Source organism: Talpa europaea (assembly GCF_964194135.1).
Source record: "Talpa europaea genome assembly, chromosome: 8".
Classification (NCBI taxonomy): Eukaryota; Metazoa; Chordata; class Mammalia; order Eulipotyphla; family Talpidae; genus Talpa; species Talpa europaea.
In genome coordinates, this window is record NC_140075.1 from 112,873,604 (window position 1) to 112,894,215 (window position 20,612).

The 20,612-nt window shown below is 50.3% G+C and overlaps 1 protein-coding gene across 1 annotated transcript; it reads left to right on the forward strand.

Annotated features, from left to right (window-relative positions):
* Positions 1-16,003: 16,003 nt before the first annotated feature.
* SYNDIG1L (synapse differentiation inducing 1 like) lies at positions 16,004-18,842 on the forward strand (the record flags this gene model as incomplete). Its single annotated transcript, XM_084239959.1, has 3 exons — positions 16,004-16,420; positions 18,278-18,418; positions 18,569-18,842. The coding sequence occupies 3 exons, from the start codon at positions 16,004-16,006 to the stop codon at positions 18,725-18,727; spliced, it is 717 nt and encodes a 238-aa protein (XP_084096085.1). The 3' UTR covers positions 18,728-18,842.
* Positions 18,843-20,612: the final 1,770 nt, after the last annotated feature.

Consider the following 20,612-nt stretch of genomic DNA (forward strand, 5'->3'; position numbering starts at 1 on the left):
ATGTAGTGAGTGAAGCAGATCTCCCCACACTTGGTGCTGATTTACATTCCCTAGGGAACGCTGTAAGCAAATCAACCCTTTGTAGAAAGAGCTAAGAGTTTGTGCATGAAAGAGCTTATGAAGGAAGGTCCCCAGGTGGAAAGAGATTAGCAACCAGAACTGACTCCAAAAAAAACCCAGAGCCTACTGTGCTGGATCCTGCTTGGGGAATGGAAGAGTGGTAGGAACAGAATAGGCCTTAGAGGCATCTCCTCCCAGATTTTTACCTAGTGCTTACTCTGTCCCCTCTTTATGGACCTTGCTTTGGTCCCACCTGGGATTCCTGTTGCTTTCTCCAGGAAGAAGACTTCCAGGAGCTGCTGTGCCCCCATGAATTCTCCTGGCCCAAGACTGGACTTTATCCTTTTCCATTAAGGCAGTCAGGGTAAGATGGGAAGGTCTTTGGCTTAAGAAAATTTTTTATGAACTAAAGAGAGAATAAAATTGAAACAGGTATAAAAGCCTAGAAACTGAGGGTCATGTCACTCAGTAACACTGTCTGGGAATGCAGACAATGCATTGTCTGGGAATGCAGACAGTGCAAAAGCAGAATTTGCTCTCCTCCTGATATGCCCCCTTGTAAGTAGCATCAACTTTCCGGAAACAGGAGTCCCCAACATTACCTTCCCCTGCCCCCCACAACCAATCTTTCCCCTGTTCTCTTTCAGAGGTGTCGCCACCTAACTCCTGACCATGCCCGTTCAAGTTCTCACCATCTTTCCTGGACTCTGCTGTAGCTTGTCCTTCAGCCCCATCTCTTCCCTTTAGCCTTTCTACCCAGAGTTTCCTCCTCTCTTGCCTGTCTGGTAAATATCTCATCTTTTAATACAATTCAGCTCAAATGTCACCTCCTTCAGGAAACCTCCTGGAATTTCCCCAGGCAGACTTCATTGTTTCCTTCTCTGTGCATTTTTTATTTACCCTGTTTATCTCAATGTGTTTGATTTTCTGTTTAACATATCTACCACATCAGTCTTTCTTGCAAGTCTTTCAAGGATCTGGATGATGGCTTATACTTTGTATTCTCAGGGTCTCACAGAGAGGTTAACCTTCATTACATAGCAGGAAATGCTTGCTGGAGAAAGGAAAGAGGGATTTTTTTTTAAAAGGGAATAAAAACTCTTCATAGTTATATATTCTTCAGTTCTGGAACCACCTCCTATATCTTGTCAGGGATAAAGGTAATTTCCTAAAAGAAACTCTTACAGGGGCCTCCCTGATGGCGCAAGGGGTTAAGTCTCAGCTCTATGAGACTATCCGGCAATGACTGCAGCACAAATTCGATCCCCAGCCAGGGAGCTGACCTACATGGTGCAACAGACCTCTCCTGCCTTGCCCGCTGCTCCCCTCAGCAGTGGATTTCAGTAACTCTGCCTGTTTTGTTCCCGGCTCTGTCTCTGGTGAATCCTCTCACCCCTCCCCCATGCCTCTGGCCTACACCCCAGCTCTTGTATGCATAAATAAATGAAATAATTTTTTTGAAAAAGAAAGTCTTCTAGCTGCATTAGCCCACTATTCTCTGTCACAGATTTCCTATGTGCTGGTTGCCCCTGTAGTTTATTCAGAGCTGCTGAGAGGCTTAGGAGCTAAAGGAAGCAAATGCCCAAGGAAATTAGGTGACTGCCTAAAGTCACACTGTCAATTAATTACAAAGACCCAGGTCCCTTGGCGCCCAGGCCAGGGCCCTTGACACAACACCAACAGTCTCTCAGACTTTCCCCCTCCAGGCAACAGCATATAATTATCAACATTAGTATTTGGAATTTATATTCGGCTTTTGCTTCACTGGCTTTTTATTATCCTTTTGATTAGTAATTTGGTATGCAGTCCAGGCATGGAGCAAAGCCAGGGTAGGGATGGGGAAAGCAGAAGGAGGCCTTGGCCAAGTAGGGGGCCATGAACCCCCATGAGAGGGAGGCCAGAGGGGTGCAAGGGTGCAAGAAGGCACATAGTGTGTTTTGTGTATGCACATGTATGTTGGGGTGGCGGGGCGGGGGGGGGGTTCTCTGTGCAGATGCTGAGCCTCAGGTGAGTTTTCCAGAGGTCTTAGCCTCAGGCTTACACTCTAAACTGCAGAAACACAGGGTCTCCCTTGTGACACAAGAGGTTAAGTCTCAGCACTATGAAGCTATCTGCAGCCACTGCAGCACGAGTTCGATCTCTGGCCAGGGAGCTAATCCACGCAGCATAGAAGACTTCTCCTGTCTCACCCACTGCTCCCGTCAGGAGTGTATTTCAGTCAATCCACCTGTTCTGTTCCCCACTCTCTCTCTGGTGAATACCCTCTCTCTAACACACACACACACACACACACACACACACAAACACACATAAACAGCCACACACAGCCACACCTCTGGCCTGTACCCCAGCTCTTGTATGCATAAATAAATAAAATTAACCTTTAAAAAAATAAAGGGCAGGAGCACATAGAACAAAAAATAGCTAACACCCTTCTGGTTAAACACGTTACAATAAGACAGGGAAGTCTCTGCCCAGCTGTGAAGGGGCACCCAAACTCCATAAGGGCTTGCTGCTGTGGTATATGGTGAAATTAAACAGGTCTGCTCCAGATGCCCCATGCATGTGGAGTGAAGGGGTCCCAGAGCTACAGGTACCCTGTATCTGCTATTCAGGGTGTTATGGAATTCTTGGGTGGGAGGAGGGGAGCACTTTCATAGCCAGAACCTGCTTTCCAATATCTCCTTCCAACAAGCTTTCCTCCTGCTCTGGATTTATTTTGCAAGCCCCTATTTAACTTCAGGAAATGAGAATGTTCTCCCCTCCTAAGCTCCTGGTACTATGAGTCTAACCATAGTTAGACTCAAGACATTGTGACGGAGCTTGAAAAATAACCTCATCCATGCATAGCATTCAAGATGAAGGTATCCTGTGCTTTAAAAAAAAAAAAAAAAAAAAGGAAACTAAAATGAGGAGTCAGGTAAAGAGCAGCACCAAAGGGGAGAGGAAGGAAGCCCTGGTCTCTGCCAGCTGAGGAGAGTGCTCACCCACTGAGGGGCTTATTTGAGGCCAATGTGTCACATATGTCATCTCACTTTGTCCTCATGTGCCCCTTTGAGGTGGATACAGCTCCCCCACTTTCTTGATGAGAAACCTAAGGCTTTAAGAGGTGAAGTAACTTGCCCAAGGTTAAACAGTTAATCAAGTGAGACAATAGAAACAAAACTTAGCCCATGCTCTTTAAAGCTTGTGCACTTCGCAAGGCTCTGTATCTCCAAATCAAGAGATTTAATCTCTGTGAGCCCTAATTCTTCATATGGTGAGTGAAAAAAATGATATTGCCTCATCGAGTTAAGAAAATAAAGCGAGATTATATTGGTTAAAAACATAAAACCTGCTATGCTGTCTGCTGTATACTAGGCGTCCAATGAATGCTTTTGGTTGGCTCGATTTTCTCTGTAGGGCAGATCATTATTCAAACTCAGGGCTCAAGAGCCCAGGGGTTTCCACGATGCTGTTAAAAGCCCGAGGGCCGCCCATCGCTGCTGCAGGAGCGCGGGAGTAGGGAGCAGACTAGAGGGACCCGGCTCCAGGAACCCGAGAAGCTGGTTCCAGCTGCGCGCCCCGCTCCGCCGCCTCCTCGGGGACCCCCGACTCCCCTCCCCGCCCCGCCCCGCCCCGCCCCGCCCGGCCCCGCCCGGGAGCCGGGTCCGGAGCGCCTGGTGGGCTGATTCCGGAGCGTGGAGCGGAGCACGGAGGCGACAGGAGGTGGCGGCGGGAGGCAGGGAGGAGGGGACGCTCCTCGCTGCTCCCCCAAGTCGGCGCGGAGCCGCCGTGGCCGGGCCGCGGGCTGCGCGGTGGCGGCGGGGCCGGGCCGGCATGCGGGGCTCCCGGGACCGCGCCGGGCGGGGCGGGCGGCGGCGCGGGGCGGCGGGGAGCTGTCCGCGGTGCTGAAGCGGCGGCCGCGGGGACCCGGGGCCGGGCGCACGCGCTCCCTCTCGGGAGCTCCGCCGCGGCGGCGAGGCGGGGGCGCCACCGCTCACCGGCCCATGCCGAGCCCCCAAGCCCCGCGGAGGAGGCGGGACCATCCTCGGCGGGACAGGTAAGGGGCCGTCCGGGGGACCGCGCGAGCCGGAGACCGAGCTGGGCAGGGCGATGGGAGCTCTCCTAGGGACGGGGGCTCAGACTCCCTGCTGGCTGCCATCGATAGCGCCAAGTGCATCCCTAACCCTCACCCTGCAGGCTGGGGGTGCTGGAAGGGACCCTGCACCACCAGGCCCTGACCCTGACCTCAGGCAACTCTAAGATCACCTGCCCACTGGTTGCAAAGAATGCTGTTGGGAGCCTCCTGTAAACCTTGCTACCCCAGTCCCTGCAGCACGAGGGAAATCTGAGCCAGCTTCACTAAGCCCATCTCTCCTCCCCCAAGTGTGCTCGTGAAGGTGACGGGAATGGCTGTGGTGGCCTTTGCCCTGAGATTTCTTTGCCTTGGTCATGGCCCTTGGGCCGAGGGATGAGCCAGGCCCTTCAAGACCTATTAGCTGAGTTCTCCAGAGAAGGAAAGAGATACCAGAAGATACCTCAATTTTTCTTGTGGCCTTCTTGCTTCTCAGGGAAAGAGACTGATTTTACCTCACACTAGTTGGTGCATGAGGGCATGAGGGGAGGGGAACCTGCGCTCTACTTTCTATTACATGCCAGGCTGCTGGTGGCCCTAGACAGAGCCTCTTTCTGGCAGGAGTGTGCTGAATGAGCTCATTCAGGCCTGCAAAGTGCTTCCAGTTCTTTGGAGCAGAGTTCTCTGAGTGGATGAATGTAGCGATCAAAATAAAACTGCAGCGAGAAAGCCTGGCTTAACACTGTAGCTGACTACTGCTTTATCTCCATCCTCTCAACCCACTACAATTTCCTCACCCCAGGAGTAGAGGAGCCTAGGCTAGGAGTTCCTGGCTGGGCACTGGCATTTACTAGCTTCACGCCACTTATCTGAGCTCTCTGAACCTCGATTTCCTCATCCCTAAAGTGGGGAGGGACTAGCTACTCTCCTCACTTCAGGAAACTGCCTTGAGACTTAATGAAACAGTGGACCTGATTGAAGGCTTGTCAACTGTGTGTCGCCATCCCAGTGAGCTGCTGTCACTGTTCCCATCCACCAGTCAGGCCTGCTGGCAGCGACCTAATCACTGTCACTCTTACCTACTTTTCTCCCAGCCCAAGCATATTTCCCTTTGTCCTTGGCCTCCTTAGGGTCCCAGAGTCAGGGAAGCACAACTTTCAAATCTTGAAGATCCAAAAGAGTTCCCTCCTCCTATCTCCCCTTCCTTCATCACTTATAGAAAACAATATAGGTGACATCTGACTCACAGTTTTTATTTTTTTTTCCCCAAGAATCACAGATCTAGGGAAACAGCTCCTTGAAGGCAAGGATTGTGTTGTTTTCATCTCTTTGCCTCTCTCCACACCTCCCCTCCCCCATAGCACCTGGAAGATAGTAAAGACTCAGTAATTGGGTGTAAAATAAGAGAATGAAGTATTAAAATATCTCAGAATAAAAGCATTTGACTGGAAGTCAGGAGCCCTTTGTTCTGGCCCCAAATTTGCCACTAACTCTCTCAGGCAGGTCCTTACCCTCTGTGGGCTGCAGTTTCTGCATCTGTAAAAGAAGACAGTTGGACTAGGTAAGTTTTAAGATTCCAAGTCCTGATGCTCTGTGGGGCTCTCTGAGCCCACAAATCTCCCAGTTCTCCTTGAACACAGGATACCTGCTTCATTAGTCTGATTTGAAAAGTAGGTTAATGTCCTTTCAGTCAAGAATGGGATTTTATGAATGAAGTGGAAGAAAGCAATAGGAAACAAGAAAAATCATTTCTATTTCTTGTGTGTTTTCTTAAAATCCTTACCTCTTCCTTATTTCCCTGAGAAAGCGATGAAATGTAAGAATCGCTGAGATTCTTGCCTCCCAGCCAACAGGCCAGGAAAGTACTGCCCCATCATCACTGTTGTGAGTAGCCAAGGGCCAGGGCCCTGTCCTTGATCATCTCCTCCCAGGGATGTTTCCTGGCTGGGATATCTCTCCTAAGACGGAGGAGGGGACAGTCAGGAAAGATCCATCCCTAGGGAGAGATTTTAATATAAAAACAAAATGAGCTTCTCTGACAATAATTTTCCTCAACTGTGGCAGTCCTGGTAGATGTTCAGAAAAACCCTAGCTAATTGGCACTTGGGTAGAGCTGAGTAAGCCATGCAGTGACCTCCCTGACTTACCCTGTGAGTTCCCAGCAAGGGTGGGGGATCAACACCCCCCCATGTCAGCACTTTCTGGCTTCCAGCTGTTGGTGCAGCTCTGGCAAGAGTCAGTTCTTCAGAATTAATGGACAGTCACTAACCCTCCTAGCAAAGTGATGGCAGCAGCAGCAGCAGCAAGCAAAAAGAGGGGCCTTATTTTCTGCAAGACTGGTCTGTAGGGGTGCTGGCCTGCTGCTGGGGCTGAAACAATGCACTACCCTCCTTCCTCAGCTGTCTGGGTGTGGGGCATCTGTGGTCACCCAAGCAGACACATTTGGCTTCTTTTTCAACCAAGGAAAACTACCCAATGACTGCTTCTTGTGTCCCTGACACTCCTCTCTGCTGAGGCTCCTACTCTGACTCCCCCTGTAAGACCGCAAAGGGGTCTTACATGATTGGCACATGATTGGGTGATCTGACTGGGGGCAAAGGAATCTGAGAAAGAAGAGATGAATGTGCACGCATGCATGCCTGAGTGTGTGTGTGAAAGAGAGAGAATTCAAACACAGAAATATACACATGCAGCTCCCTTCCCCTGGATGGGACACACGAAATGACAGGCAGAGAATATCTGGAGACATCTGCACATTATTAATTATCTTCAAGTTCAAAGGCCAGTTCATCTGTATATCCTACAGGGACTTCCAGCCCCAAAGTACACCGCTCTGGGGAGAATGAAGCTGAAGGAACAGGCTTCTTGTTGGGAAAAATAAACATTCCAGTTCCCTAAACCTTTGGCACTTTCCAACGCCCCTCCCTTCACAGGGGCTCAGTGGGCATGCCACCTGGAGCTGTTCCTCTGCTGTGAGTCAGGGGATGGTGGAGACTTAGCTCATCCTGCTCCCTGTATCCAGGTCTTCTCTCTTACCTGCCCCCATTCCTTATTCTCCCTTCCCTCCTCCCCAGAGCTGCCACCACCACCAGCCCGCCTGCTCTTCCTCTGCCCCAAGCAAATCAAGCAGGGTTTTAGGGCCCAATGTGCTACCTCTCCATTAGGTGTGTTATCTTCTGCCATTAGATGCGCTGTTTGCTTTTAAGTGGTTGGGAATGAGCTGCTTCAGTGAAGAGACAGGTTGTTTCAGCGAGAATAAAGATTTCATTTCCACCTGAAAATGGACTAATTTGAGTAGTGGAGCTACTACCCCAATCCTCCTAGCAATTTTATCCTTCAGCTACAGACTCATCCCCAGGCTGGTGGAATGTGCTTTGAAGGAGAGCCCAGTCCATTTCATGGGAGACAGGGTGGCAGTGGGTTCAAAAGCTGGTGGACTGATATGCCTCAGAAGACAGCACCTAAGAAGCCTCTTGTGGATGCTGAGGAATGTTCCAGTTGCTTTATTTCTCTTCCCTGGCCTCCCTTTTCAGTCCTGTCTTCTCCTCTGCTCTGCTCTGCTCTGCTCTTCTCCCTCTCCACTGTCCCTTTGAGAATTCTCAAATCCCTCTCCACCCCTGATCTCTGTGCCTGTTGGTCTGTATCCCCCAGCCATCTTTTAAGCAGGCATCCTCCCTTTCATTTTTGCATTCCAAGAATTCATCTGAAGTAACTGCTCAAGAAATGCTTGATGTGCAGAACACATGTGCCCCAGCCAGATGTGTGCCATCCATCCCAGGGCCTGCAAAGGACTTTTTACTGGGGGGAGGGAGGGCTCCGCTCGCCTAGCTTACAGATTCACTCATTCACTCATTGATTCATGAGGTCAACTATTTGTTGAGCTCCTGCTACATGCCAGGCAAGGGGCTGCGGGAATGAGCAAGACAGACACACGCTGCACCCTCTTGAATGTGGTGAGAGACACTGATCAACAAATCACACATATACAAATAGAGATTGTGATAAACTCTTTGAGAGGAAGAGTGTGGAGCCATCGCAGAGCAAATAACCAAGGAGCCTAAATCTGGAGTGAGGATGCGGAGATGGCCTCCCTGAGGAAGTGACTTTTAAGCTGAGCTAAAGCATTCTGGAGTGAGTGGGAACAATGCTTCCGAGAAACTCGACTGTGAAGTGAAGGAGGCAGAGAGGAGGGGGGGCTGGCACTGAGGAAAAATGTTCCAGTTTTCTGTTGCTGCCTAATTACCTGAAATTTAGTGACTAAACCACAAACATTTCATCAGCTCACAACTTTGAGGATTGGAAATGCATGAGGGCTGAGCTGCGTGACTCTTCCCTCCATGTCACATTGACAGAGGTCGCCGCTGGTGTTCAGCTGGCAGATGGGCTGGTGTGAAGAGTCCAAGGCAGCACCACTCACACGTCTGGCGTCTTGGGGATGACTGGAAGGCTGAGCGCAGGAGCCTCCAGCCACCGCAGCATCAACATACGCGGTCTCTCTCCAGCATGGCAGTTTCCGGGCCACCCCACTACCGCTGGGCCCCAAGAGGAAGTGTTCCAGGGAGCAAGGTGAAAGACACAAGGCCTCTGAGAACCGGGCCTCCTAGGTCACACGGCATCACCTTCGCTGTGCAGTCCAGCCACTCAGATTAGAGGAAAGGGGCATGAAGCCCCCCTCTCGATGGGAGGAGTGAAAAGTACTGGCAACCAGCTTTTGCAGTCAGCACTTCATTTTTTTTTTTTTTGAGGTAACATTGATTTACATAGTTGTGTCTTGGAAGGATAGGATTCCCCCCCTTCCTTCTGGTGCTGTTACCCTAGTGCTCACACCACTAAAGCACCCGCAGTCCACACCATAGTCCACTGCGCTCCCCCCATCACTTTATTTTTTTCTTGTTTTTTTTAAATTTATTTATTTATGCATACAAGAACTGGGGTACAGGCCAGAATTGTGGGGGGTGAGAGGATTCACCAGAGACAGAGTAGGGAACAGAACAGGCAGACTGACTGAAATACACTGCTGAGGGAGCAGCGGGCGAGTCAGGAGAGGTCTGCTGCACTATTTGGATAGCTCCCTGGCTGGGGATTGAACTCGTGCTTCAGTGGCTGCAGATTGCTTCACACACAGGTTGTGTCTTAACTCCTTGTGCCACCAGAGAGGCCTTCACTTTATTTTTTTAAGCAAGGTAGACTACAGCAGTGCCACTAGGAAGGATCAAGAGTTAAGGGCAGTTGAGACAGAGGAGAGAGGAAAGAATAAACAATTAAGTTAGCTTCCTGAGGAGCTGTTTGCACTGAAGCAAACAGCACTAAGTCTCCCATTCCCTCTCAGCCTGTTAGCCTCAATTCTCCCAAAACACCCACACCCCTGAGCCTGGACTCTTTCTCCCTTTACTGTCAGATGCAGTGAGCTGTAGCCATGCCTTTGAGCTGGGTGGCTTTCTTGCTTGTAGGCCAGAAAATCATTTACAAACAGCCACCATAGTCACAGCACTTCACAGTGTGCATACCATCTGACCAGAGGCTGGGCGAGCGCCTATCCTCAAAGATGTCACCCCTTCCCTGGACCTTAATCACTTACATTTAATCTACTAGGAAACTCTGGCTCTTATCTTTCAGTTTAAAAGCAATCTCCCTTGTGCGCTGAGATAGTGGTCAGCAGTCCAGCCTCCTTACCATGACTCTGTAGCAATTTGAATCTAGACCTTGGGGTTATCTAGGCAGCCACCCATGGACTCACCTTCCCCCCAACCCCCACCCCCAGCCCCGAACTCTCTTAATCTTTTCTCCTTTTTTTTTTAAGATTTATTTATTTATGCATACAAGAACTGGGGTACAGGCCAGAGGTGGGGGGGGGGGTGAGAGGATTCACCAGAGACAGAGTAGGAAGCAGAACAGGCAGATTGACTGAAATACACTGCTGAGGGGAGCAGCGGGCGAAAGACAGGAGGGGCCTGCTGTGCATGTGGGTCATTTCCCTGGCTGGGTGGGGATCAAACTCCTGCTGCAGAGGTTGTGGGATAGCTTCACAGTGCTGTGCTTATTCCCATCCCCTGCACTGAACCCTCTGGCTTTAACCATTCAAGAGCAAGTCCTCACCTCTCTCACACCCACACAGGCCCTGAAAGCAGTGGTTAACAAGGCCCAGACTTTGGACTCCATTCAACCTGGCTTCAAATCCTTCTTAAATCTTGGGCAAGTTACTTAACCTCTCTGAGTTTCAGTTTCTCCATCTGAAAAATGGGAAATAATAATAGCCAGCTTCATGGGTTCTTATAAAGTTTTAAGATAAAGTATCAACATAGGAAACACCCGGCTCATGTGAGCTGTCGTAATCTTACAGTGTTCTGATAGAGACCGGCCCCATCCAAGGATGTCACCCAACTCCTGGTCACGCATCACGCTGTCTCCTCGGCCTTTTAAAAACAGTGGTGGGGGCCTCCCTGGTGGCGCTGAGGTTGAGCGCTGGGTTGGGAAGCTGCCCCCAGCCTCTGCAGCGCTGGTTCGATCCCCGGCTGCTCCCGGGCCACCAGAGGAGGGTCCCACATGGCGCGCAGACCTCTCCTGCCGCCCGCTGCTCCCCTCAGCAGTGTACTTCGGTCCTTCTGCCTGCTCTGCTCCCCGCTCTGGCTCTGGTGAATTCTCTCACCCTCCCGTGCTTCTGACTGTACCCAGTGCTTGTATAAATAAATAAATAAATCTTTAAAAAATAATAAAAAATAAAAACAGTGGTGGTCGCCAAAACCCCACCAGGAAGTGCTGAAACAAGCCTCCTCCAGCCCCGCCCCCAGCCCAGCCCTGGCTAGTTGAAGAACTTGAGCCCTGGTCATTCAGGGCTGGGTCCAGGAGGGCTCACCCACTCTCCAGCCCTGTGAGCTCAGGAAACCGCACGGCCCTCGCTGGGCAGCAGCTCCCCCACATGGGAAGAGCAGGGATTGCATGAGAAGCTGCATTTGGGCACTGGGCATGGCCTTCGGAGCAAGGCAAGGGCTCAAAAAATGGCAGCTGGCACGGTGGCCCCGAGACCCTGGAGTCAGACTTCCAGGGTTCAAGGCCGTCACGCTTTGAGGCCTTGGGACACTTGGTCTTCTTGCACCTCAGTGTCTCTATCTGTAAAATGGAGATAATGATGGCAAAGACTTCATAGGGTTACTCTAGAGATCAAGTGAGAGAATTCACAGCATTAAACATTTGTTTTTGGTGAAGTAACATTGGTGTATGACATTCTCTAGGTTTCAGGTGTACATCATGATAAATCAACATCTGTCTACACAGCATCAAGTGTAATTCCACCCTTCACCATACAATCGACCCCTTTCACCCCTTTCTTTCCCTCTTCCCTTCTGATAACCACTAATTTGGTCTTACAGGTTAGAAGTTTATTTTTGTTTTATTTAATTCATTCATTTGTTTTGGGCCACAGAGCCCAAAATTAGTAAAATCAAACAGTGTATGTCTTTCTCTGTCTGACTTAGTTCACTAAGCATAATGCCCTTAGGTCTGTGCATGTTTTTGTAAATGACAGGATTTCACATATATATATCTCACATCTTCTTTATCCACTCATCTGTCAACAGGCATCTAGGTTGTTCCCAGCTCTTGGCCATTGTGAGCGAGGGTGGGGTGAATGAACATGAGGGGGCGCATATCTCTTTGAATTGGTGTTTCTATATTCTGCAGGTAAATACCCAGAAGTGGAATAATTGGATTGTATGGAATTTCTTTTTTTTAAGAATTATTTTATTTATTTATGCATACAAGAGCTGGGGTGTAGGCCAGAGGTACAGGGGGGTGAGAGGATTCACCAGAGACAGAGTGGGGAGCAGAACAGAAGGACTGACTGAAATACACTGCTGAGGGGAGCAGTGGGTGAGACAGGAGAGATCTGCTGTACCATGTGGGTCAGCTCCCTGGCAGGGGAAGGAACTCGTGCTGCAGTGGCTGCAGATAGCTTCATAGTGCTAAGACTCATCCCCTTGCACTACCAGGGAGTCTCTGGAATATCTATTTTTAATCTTGGAGGAATCTCCGTACTCTGTTTCCTTAATGGCTGCACCAACTGACATTCGCACCAAAGTCACAAGAGTTCCCTTTCACTACATTTTCTCCAACGCTTGTTGGAGAAATCGCCGTTCTCACAGGTATGAGGTGACATTTGTTTTGATTTGCATTCCCCTAATGATAAGAGATGATGTGCACCTGTATGTCTTCCAGGAAGTGTCTATTACAATCTTCTGCATTCATAGCAGTTAGAATATTACCTGGAACATAGGTACTATCAATAAGTGTGAGGTATTATTTCATCCTTTCACTTAGAACTTTTTTTTAAAGATTGATTTATTTACTTATTTATACAAGCACTGAGGTATAGGCCAGAGGTGCGGGAGGATGAGAGGATTCACCAGAGACAGATTGGGGAACAGAACAGGCAGAAGGACCGAAAGCACTGCTGAGGGGAGCAGCAGGAAAGACAGGAGAGGTCTGCCATGCCATGTGGGTTTCTCCCTGGCCAGCTGGGAATCGAACCTGCACTGCAGAGGCTGTGGACAGCTTCACAGCGCTGTGCTCAACCTGATGCGCCACCAGGGTGGCCCCCACTTAGAACTTTTTTGATTTTATACTTAAGGTACATGCCTTATAAGCAGCATATCTTTATTCTTTCACTGATTATCAGAGCTGTGCTTCCTAAAAGTGTGGTCCCTGGGCCTGGCGCATCAACATCACCTGCTAACTTGAGCGATGCACTTTCTCAGGGCCCATACAGAACCATGAGCTGTGAGGGTGGAATCTAGTAGTCTGGGATTAAAAAGCCCCCCAGGCGATAGTGGTGCCCACTAAAGGTGGGTAGCCAGTGCCCAGAGACAGGTTTCCCTTCTGCCAGACTGTGAGGCTGTGTGTGAATCCCTTTAATTCAATTAGAGATGGTGCTGATTCAAAGCTGGTTTCTCTTTCTGGTTTACTCCTCCTCTAAGAGGTAGCCCTAAAGAATTCCCACTTGGAAACCACGGTTGTTTTCTTTTTTTTTTTTTTTAAGATTTATTTATTTATGCATACAAGAGCTAGGGTACAGGCCAGAGATGGAGGGGGGTGAGAGGATTCACCAGAGACAGAGTGGGGAACAGAACAGGCAGACTGACTGAAACACACTGCTGAGGGGAGCAGCAGGAGAGACAGGAGAGGTCTGCTTCGCCACATGGGTTACTCCCTGCCTGGCCGGGGATTGAACTCGTGCTACAGAGACCATGGGTGCTTTCTGAGTCCCCTCCTCCTTAATAGACCCCAATCTCCATTTTTCCTCCCTGGCCTCTGCCTCTGCTGAAAGCAGCCTCTAGCCTCCACTGATGAAACAGGAAAGTTCCAGGAGGAAGTGGAGCCTAGTGTCAGGCTCATGTCTCCCTGTTTCTCTTTCCCCTGGGATCTTGGGACCTTGATACCTTGGGCTCTTTCTTCCTTGCTTCTGTGATGCCATCATACTTTCCCCCAGCTTTCTAGCTATTATTGGCAGGTTTCATGGTATACAAATTAGTCTGCTGCAGCTGGAAGGCACAGCCTCCTATCCTATTTGTTAATCTCCACTAGAATTATAGAATCAGAATGAGCATTATAACAGTTCAGTTCCTGGCAAGTGGCAAAAAGCTCAATAATTGTAATTTTTATTATTATTCTCCCAATAGAATCCCAGGATCATATTGAGCTAAGCTGTTAAAAATTAAGCTCTCTATGCCTTCCATGCATTTTGTAGATAAGCAAACTGATATTACCCTGTGTAACTGGACCCCCACACCATGGGTCTCCAGGGAGAGGCTGTAATTGGACTCCTGGGGTTGGCTGGATGGTTGCCTGTCCTAGTCTGGGAGGTGGCAGTGTGCTTTCAATCCCCAAATCAGAGAGAGGAAAACCTCTGTTCTCAGCTCAAAAGGAAACAAGCCAGGGGCTATGGCCTCTCAGATCAACCTTCTTGCCCTCGCCTCTTGTGGGGACAGACCTCCTCGCCACTGCATAATATGGAACAATGATCTTAGCTCCAGAATACCGGGTGTTCCTGCCTTTCCTCTGGAGCAGAGTGCACACATGCACACAAGTGATCACACACATACACACGTGCTCATCAGCAAGTGTGCAGGTCCGCAGCACGCACAATAAGCTCACACAGTCCAATTGAGACCAGGCAGCAGAGGTGGAGATGAAAACTGCCTTCAATGCAGGTTCTGTACTCCTGGGAACAGCGAGAGGCTGTCCTACGCAACAGGTCAAAAAGTCAGACCAGGCCAAGGGCAGAGAAGTCTGGACCTGGGGACCTGCTACCCCTCCTTCTGGCCAGGATTCAGTGCTGGGTCCCCTGGAACAGCTCCAAAGCCAGAAGAAAATCCTCCAGCCTCAGGAGATTTTAAACTAGTTTTAGATAATTTGACTCAGAAGAAATCTAGACACTTAATTTTATTCTGGTTTAAGAGAAGTATATGCTCATTGTGAAAACTAGATGTGAAAAACAGAAAAAAACCACGGTGTAAAAGAGAAAATAAAAAGCACCTGTGCTCCCCCCTCTGGAGATAATCGCTGTTGACATCTTGGCAGAGCTGAGATTATGTGCACAGGCCGTTTTCTTTCCTTCTCACTGAATCTGCAATGAGCATTTTCTCAGGCTGCTCCTCTTTGTAAGCCTGTTCCAGTGTATTGTTGTGCCATAATTGATCTCACTGGTTCCCGATTGTTGGACCTTCAGGTGGTTTCCAGCTTGTCCTTGTTGTAGAAAGCCCAGGCTCATACATCTCTGTGCACGCAGTGCTGCAACGCCTTGTCTAAAGCACAATCAGCGAGTGTGTGTACACGCGCACATGTGAGCGTGTGAGTGTGTGTGTGTGAGTATAATCTAGGAAAGATTGTGTGGCTTGTATTTCAGAGGTGCATCTGGGTGTGCCTTGACCAAGAGAAGGGGCTGGATAAACAAAGGTCTCTTGGAGAGAGAAATGAGTGCACACAATAGGCTCACACAGTCCAGGTGAGACCAGGCAGCAGAGGTGGAGATGAAAACTGCCTTGAATGCAGGTCCTGGGAACAGGAGCGGGGCGATGAGTGAGCTGGACCTGGCTGCCCCTGTGCGAAGTCTGCCCTGTACAAATGTTCTACAAAGGTCCCTACAGTCTCCAGAGCTCCAGGGTCTGATCTATGGCCACAAGAATCCTTGCTTTCCTTCTTAAGCGTTGGGCAGGTGACTTGCCAAGGCTTCCTGGCGAGGCAGGGCATGGGACAGGGTTGAGTTTGATGCTTTCATCTGCTCTGCTTTCCCACCCTACCCTACCAGACTCCTAAAGGACCCTGCATACCTCTGCCTACCAGGACCCTCGAGGCTATCGGTGGTGCTTTGGCTGAGGGACCCTCTGGCTATAAGTAGAGGGAGGGTATAAATGTAGACTAATAAGAAGAGAGAAGTTGGGGAACCTTGGGGCCATGTCCTAGTATCCCAGAGCATGGATGAAATGGGGAGGGGCTGTAGGGTACATCCCTTTCCTTCTGCCTGCTTCTTGCCCCCTCGCCATTGTGCCCCAGCGTCTGCACAGTGGCACCGAGCTGACACTCAAGAAATAGGTGTGGATCAGAGACATCAAACCAGATAAATTAAAGCTGCTCTATGAGGTAAGCAGGGCTGTTATCCCAATCCACATGCAAACAGAACCTCTGGGGAGATGAGCAGCAGTGCAAGGCCCCAAGGCGACCAGCGCAAAGGCAGGGTGTGTGCCAAGTCAGACTGCAGCGCCTGCGCTCTTCACCTCTTCCAGTCCTGCGTCTGGCCTGCTGGCCTCGGTATCTACCTGCCTTGTTCTCCCAGCAGGCTCTCGAAGGACGGCTCGGCTGACCCAGGCTCCCCTCCCCAGAGCTGCCCCCAGAACCATGGAAAGTCTGAGTGAACTACAGAACCCACTGCTGCCTCGGAGCCCCACACACCTCCGCGGCCCCTACCCCTACCCGGAGACTTCGCCTGGCTGGTCCTGCCAGGAGCAGCTCTACTCCTACCTCCTGGGGGGCACCAGTCCAGCTCATGCCCACCAGCTCCTGGACCCAGGGTCCCTGCAGCTAGCGGTGGAGGCCTGGTACAGGCCTAGCTGCCTCCTGGGGAGGGACAAGGTCAAGGAGCCCAGGGCTGGCAGCTGTGAGACCAGCTTCACAGAGAGCAGGCAGGCCCAGGCTGGGCCCGCGGAACGTCCTACAGAGCCTGGGCCAGCAGAAGAGGATGTCACCATCCAGACGGTGTCCTATGGGGTTCAAGAGGAGCTGCAGGGCCAGGAGGACGACCAGGAAGAGGAGGAGGTAAGTGTCCGTGTTGAAAATGCAGATTCATGGGCCTGAGTTGGAGCCCAGGAATGTGTATGTTATCAAAGAGAAAGCACTGCGGGCCAGTGCCCGTGCTTGGGCCGATTATTTAATGTTTAATAGCTTTTCTTGATGTTGTTTTTCTCCTCTTTTCCCAGCTTTATTGAGCTATCACTGATCTGTAACGTTGTATAAGTTTCAAGTGTACCATGTGATGATTTGATTATGTGCACATTACAAAATGATTACCCCCATAAGGTTCGTTAACACATCACTCACCTCACATAATTACCATTTGTTGTTACTGTTGTTATGGTGAGAACATTTAAGATCTTACATTTAAGATCCACCCTCTTAGCAACTTTCGAGTGTACAACACAGTATTATTAACTACAGTCATCACTGTCCGTGAGGACCCAGAACTTACTCTCGTAACTGGAACTTTGTACTCTATATCCAACCTCTTATTTCTCCCAGGGCCTGGCAACCACCAATCTTCTCTCTATGAACTCAGTTTCTTAGATTCCACTAAATAGCAAGAGTCCCTTATTTTGTGTGAATGAATAATATTTCACCGTATGTACATAATACCACCTCTTCTTTTTTTATTTTTTTGTGGGACCCTTGCTGGTGGCCAGGGAATGAACTGGCACCGCAGAGGCTGCGGGCAGCCTCACAGCCCAACGCTCAACCGCTGCGCCACCAGGGGAGGCCCCCAATACCACCTCTTCTATACCCATTCACCCACTGATGGACATTTAGTCTTTGAGAAAAGTTTATATTGTTCGTGTTTTCTTAATTGTTTAAGTAATTCAAACTCAAAGCAGGAATCCACGATTTTAAAAAGATTTATTTATTCATGCATACAGGAACCGAGGTACAGGCCAGATGTGCGGAAGGGTGAGAGGATTCACCAGAGACAGAGCAGGGAACAGAACAGGCAGACTGATGAAATACACTGCTGAGGGGAGCAGCAGGGGAGACAGTAGAGGTCTGCCGCGCCATGTGGGTATCTCCCTGGCCGGCTGTGATTAAACCCGTGCTGCAGAGGCTGCAGACAGCTTCACAGCACTGTGCTCAACTGCCTGCGCCACCAGGGGAGACCCAGTGGATGATATTATAATCTTTTTCATTCATGTTTTTTCCCAGCCTACTTCCCCAAAGAGATCTCGCCATCCAGTTTTTTTTTTTTTTTAAAGATTTATTTATTTATTTAAACAAGTACTGGGTACAGTCAGAAGCGCGGGAGGGTGAGAGAATTCACCAGAGCCAGAGCGGGGAGCAGAGCAGGCAGAAGGACCGAAGTACACTGCTGAGGGGAGCAGCGGGCAGCAGGAGAGGTCTGCGCGCCATGTGGGACCCTCCTCCGGTGGCCGGGGAGCAGCCGGGGATCGAACCAGCACTGCAGAGGCTGCGGGCAGCTTCGCAACCCAGCGCTCAACCGCTGCGCCACCGGGGAGGCCCCTCGCCATCCAGTTTTATATCCTGATTTTTCTTTCTAACATCCACATAATTTAATATTTTTCTACAAGGTGATTTTAAGGGTTATAGAGTTTTCCATTCTAAGTTCTTCCATCATTTATTAATTCTGTCTCTGGGTCATTGGCACTGAGATTGTTTCTAATCTTTTACAATTACTATCCTAAGATGAACTTCTCAGGATATATATATTGTATTCGTTCATTGGGATAAACCCCGAAAGATGGAATTGTTGGGTCATTGTTAAAGCTTTTGGTAGAGTGTACCAAACCCAAGCCATGCCCCCACCAACAGCAAATGAGACTGTCCACTGCCAACACCGTTGCCACTGGGTAATCCTAAGCCTGGTCTCAAAACCCCACTCGTATTTTGCAGAGTGATGTGACGTCAACAGAGAGTGAAAGTGAAGACAACTTCCTCACGCTGCCTCCCAGGGACCACCTTGGTCTTACTATCTTCTCCATGCTCTGCTGCTTCTGGCCACTGGGCATTGCCGCCTTCTACTTCTCCCAGGGGGTAAGAGCACCAGGGCTTCCATTCTGACCAGCTCCATCCACTGGATGACCTGGCCTGAGGGTAGGCAAGATGGAGCCAGGGATCTGGTGGGCTAGGGATATTTTGCTGGGCGTGGGATGCTCCTTTTCAACAGTCCATCTCTCTCCCTAGACCAGCAAGGCCATCTCCAAGGGGGACTTCCGTCTGGCCAGCACCACCTCCCGCCGGGCCCTCTTCCTGGCCACACTCTCCATCGCTGTGGGGGCCGGTCTTTATGTGGCTGTGGTAGTGGCTCTGGCAGCTTACATGTCCCAGAATGGCCATGGCTAGTGGCCAGTGGACCTGGCATCTGACTCCCCTGCTCCATGAGGCTTGGGGTTGCAGACTCTCTGGAGAGTCCTGGCTCCTGAAGACACCCCATGAGAGTGGCTTGCTGGGGGAGGACTCCCTAACTGCAGCCTGCAGGGCTCAATCTTCACCTCCTCCGACTCACTGCCCCTAGCCCAGGCTGTGTTGGGAAGCAGGAGACTAGGGCTGTTCAGCGGGCTATCCAGACAGGGCCTACTTTTCTGACTTGAGGCTAGCTAGGAGCTCAGTCCATTGTTCCCATTCCCTGGAGGGTCTCCTGTCTTGCAGGCAGCCCACTACCCAACTCTGCCAACCTCTCCACAGAGAAAGAACAGGAAGGTACAAGGAGGAAGGGAATGCCAGAGGGGGCAGGGGGCCTAATCCAGCCCTTTCAGCCCAGAGGGGATGCCGCCCTGGGGACAGCCAGGCCTGAGCCTGCATCATCCCAGGTACACATCCTATCAGCCCCTGAGTATAGCCTCCCCCAGCTCCAGTCTGACCCTATGAGGCACAGACCCCAATAAGTATGAGGGAAATACATGGTGATCCAGAGAGGCCCCTGGCTCCTTCTGGTTCTGGGAGATGCTTGCCTCTCCAGTGGGCTTGTAAGGTACTATAGATTCTGGGTAGAGAAGGAGTCTCAGACATACAAACTCCAACAAGGGCAGACTCTTAGAGCTTCTCTGCACAGGAGTGAAAAGCAGACACGAAGGAAGAATGACGGGCCCTGAAATATTGCTGGACCCCATAGGCTTCCCATCTCTGCCCTTGTTCTTTGCCCCCACCATCCTTTTCTGGGCTCTGCCAGCAGGAAGGGGAGGGACACTGAGCCAGCATCATCCCAGGTATACATCCCATCAGCCCTAGATCCAGCTCTTTGGGAAATGCAATGAGGAGAGACCCTGGGGAGTAGTGAGTACAGATAAGGGGAGGGACTCTGGACTGACATGGGGGCTTAGCGGCAAGCAGCACTCAGGAAGGCTTCCTGGAGGAAGTGTCCCCAGAGCAAAGTCTAAGATTGAAAAAAATCTAAGAAATTTGTTTTCCCATAACCTTTGGTATCATGGAAGGGAATGTGATAGGAACCGCCTAAGGGGGTTCTAAGCAACTTGGTGTAACCTAGAGCATCCAGGCTATAGTCAAACTGCGACCATTTCTGAGAGGACCACTAACTCAAAGAAGGGCAGGCATGTTTCTCAAAGACCTATGATGTTTTCCCATCTCTGAATGCAGGGGAGGCGGGGCGGATGCCAGTAGTGGTCCCCTGATTCACCTTTGGCCTTCTTCACTGATGTCCCTGCTCAGAGATGGTCTCAACACACCCAGTCACTAGGGAGACACAGAATTTTAGGCAAGAGGGCTGCAGATTGGGAGGGCAAGTCTGTTAAGGCGCAAGTTATAGGACCCACTTGTGCATGATCTGGGGACCTGGTCATTCCCAGACCCAATCCAGAGCCAGGACTGTGGATCCACCACTGACCCACCTTGTCTCACACCTCCTCCACCCCAGGCCACTGCCCAATCCCTGCGTCCCTCGCAGCCCCACAGAACCAGGATCAGCAGCATTATTGTATATATTTATCCTTGTAATAAACATTTCTGTAACATCCGGTGCCCCCTGGGCCTCTTTCTGTCCTTGCCTGCTTCCAGCTTTGCCTGCTTTCCACCTTGTTCCGTTCTTCTCCATCCCCAGGTCTAGCTGGCAGCCTTCTCGAGAAGATAAACCCGCATCTGGGCAAGGAGGGGTGGTCAGAGTTTATCCATCTCATCCCAGGACGTCTCTGCTTGGGGTGGCCTGGATGCAGGGTGATGCCCCTTGCCTCTGTATAAGACAAGGCAAGGCCCATGTCTGGAGAAAACTCCCTTC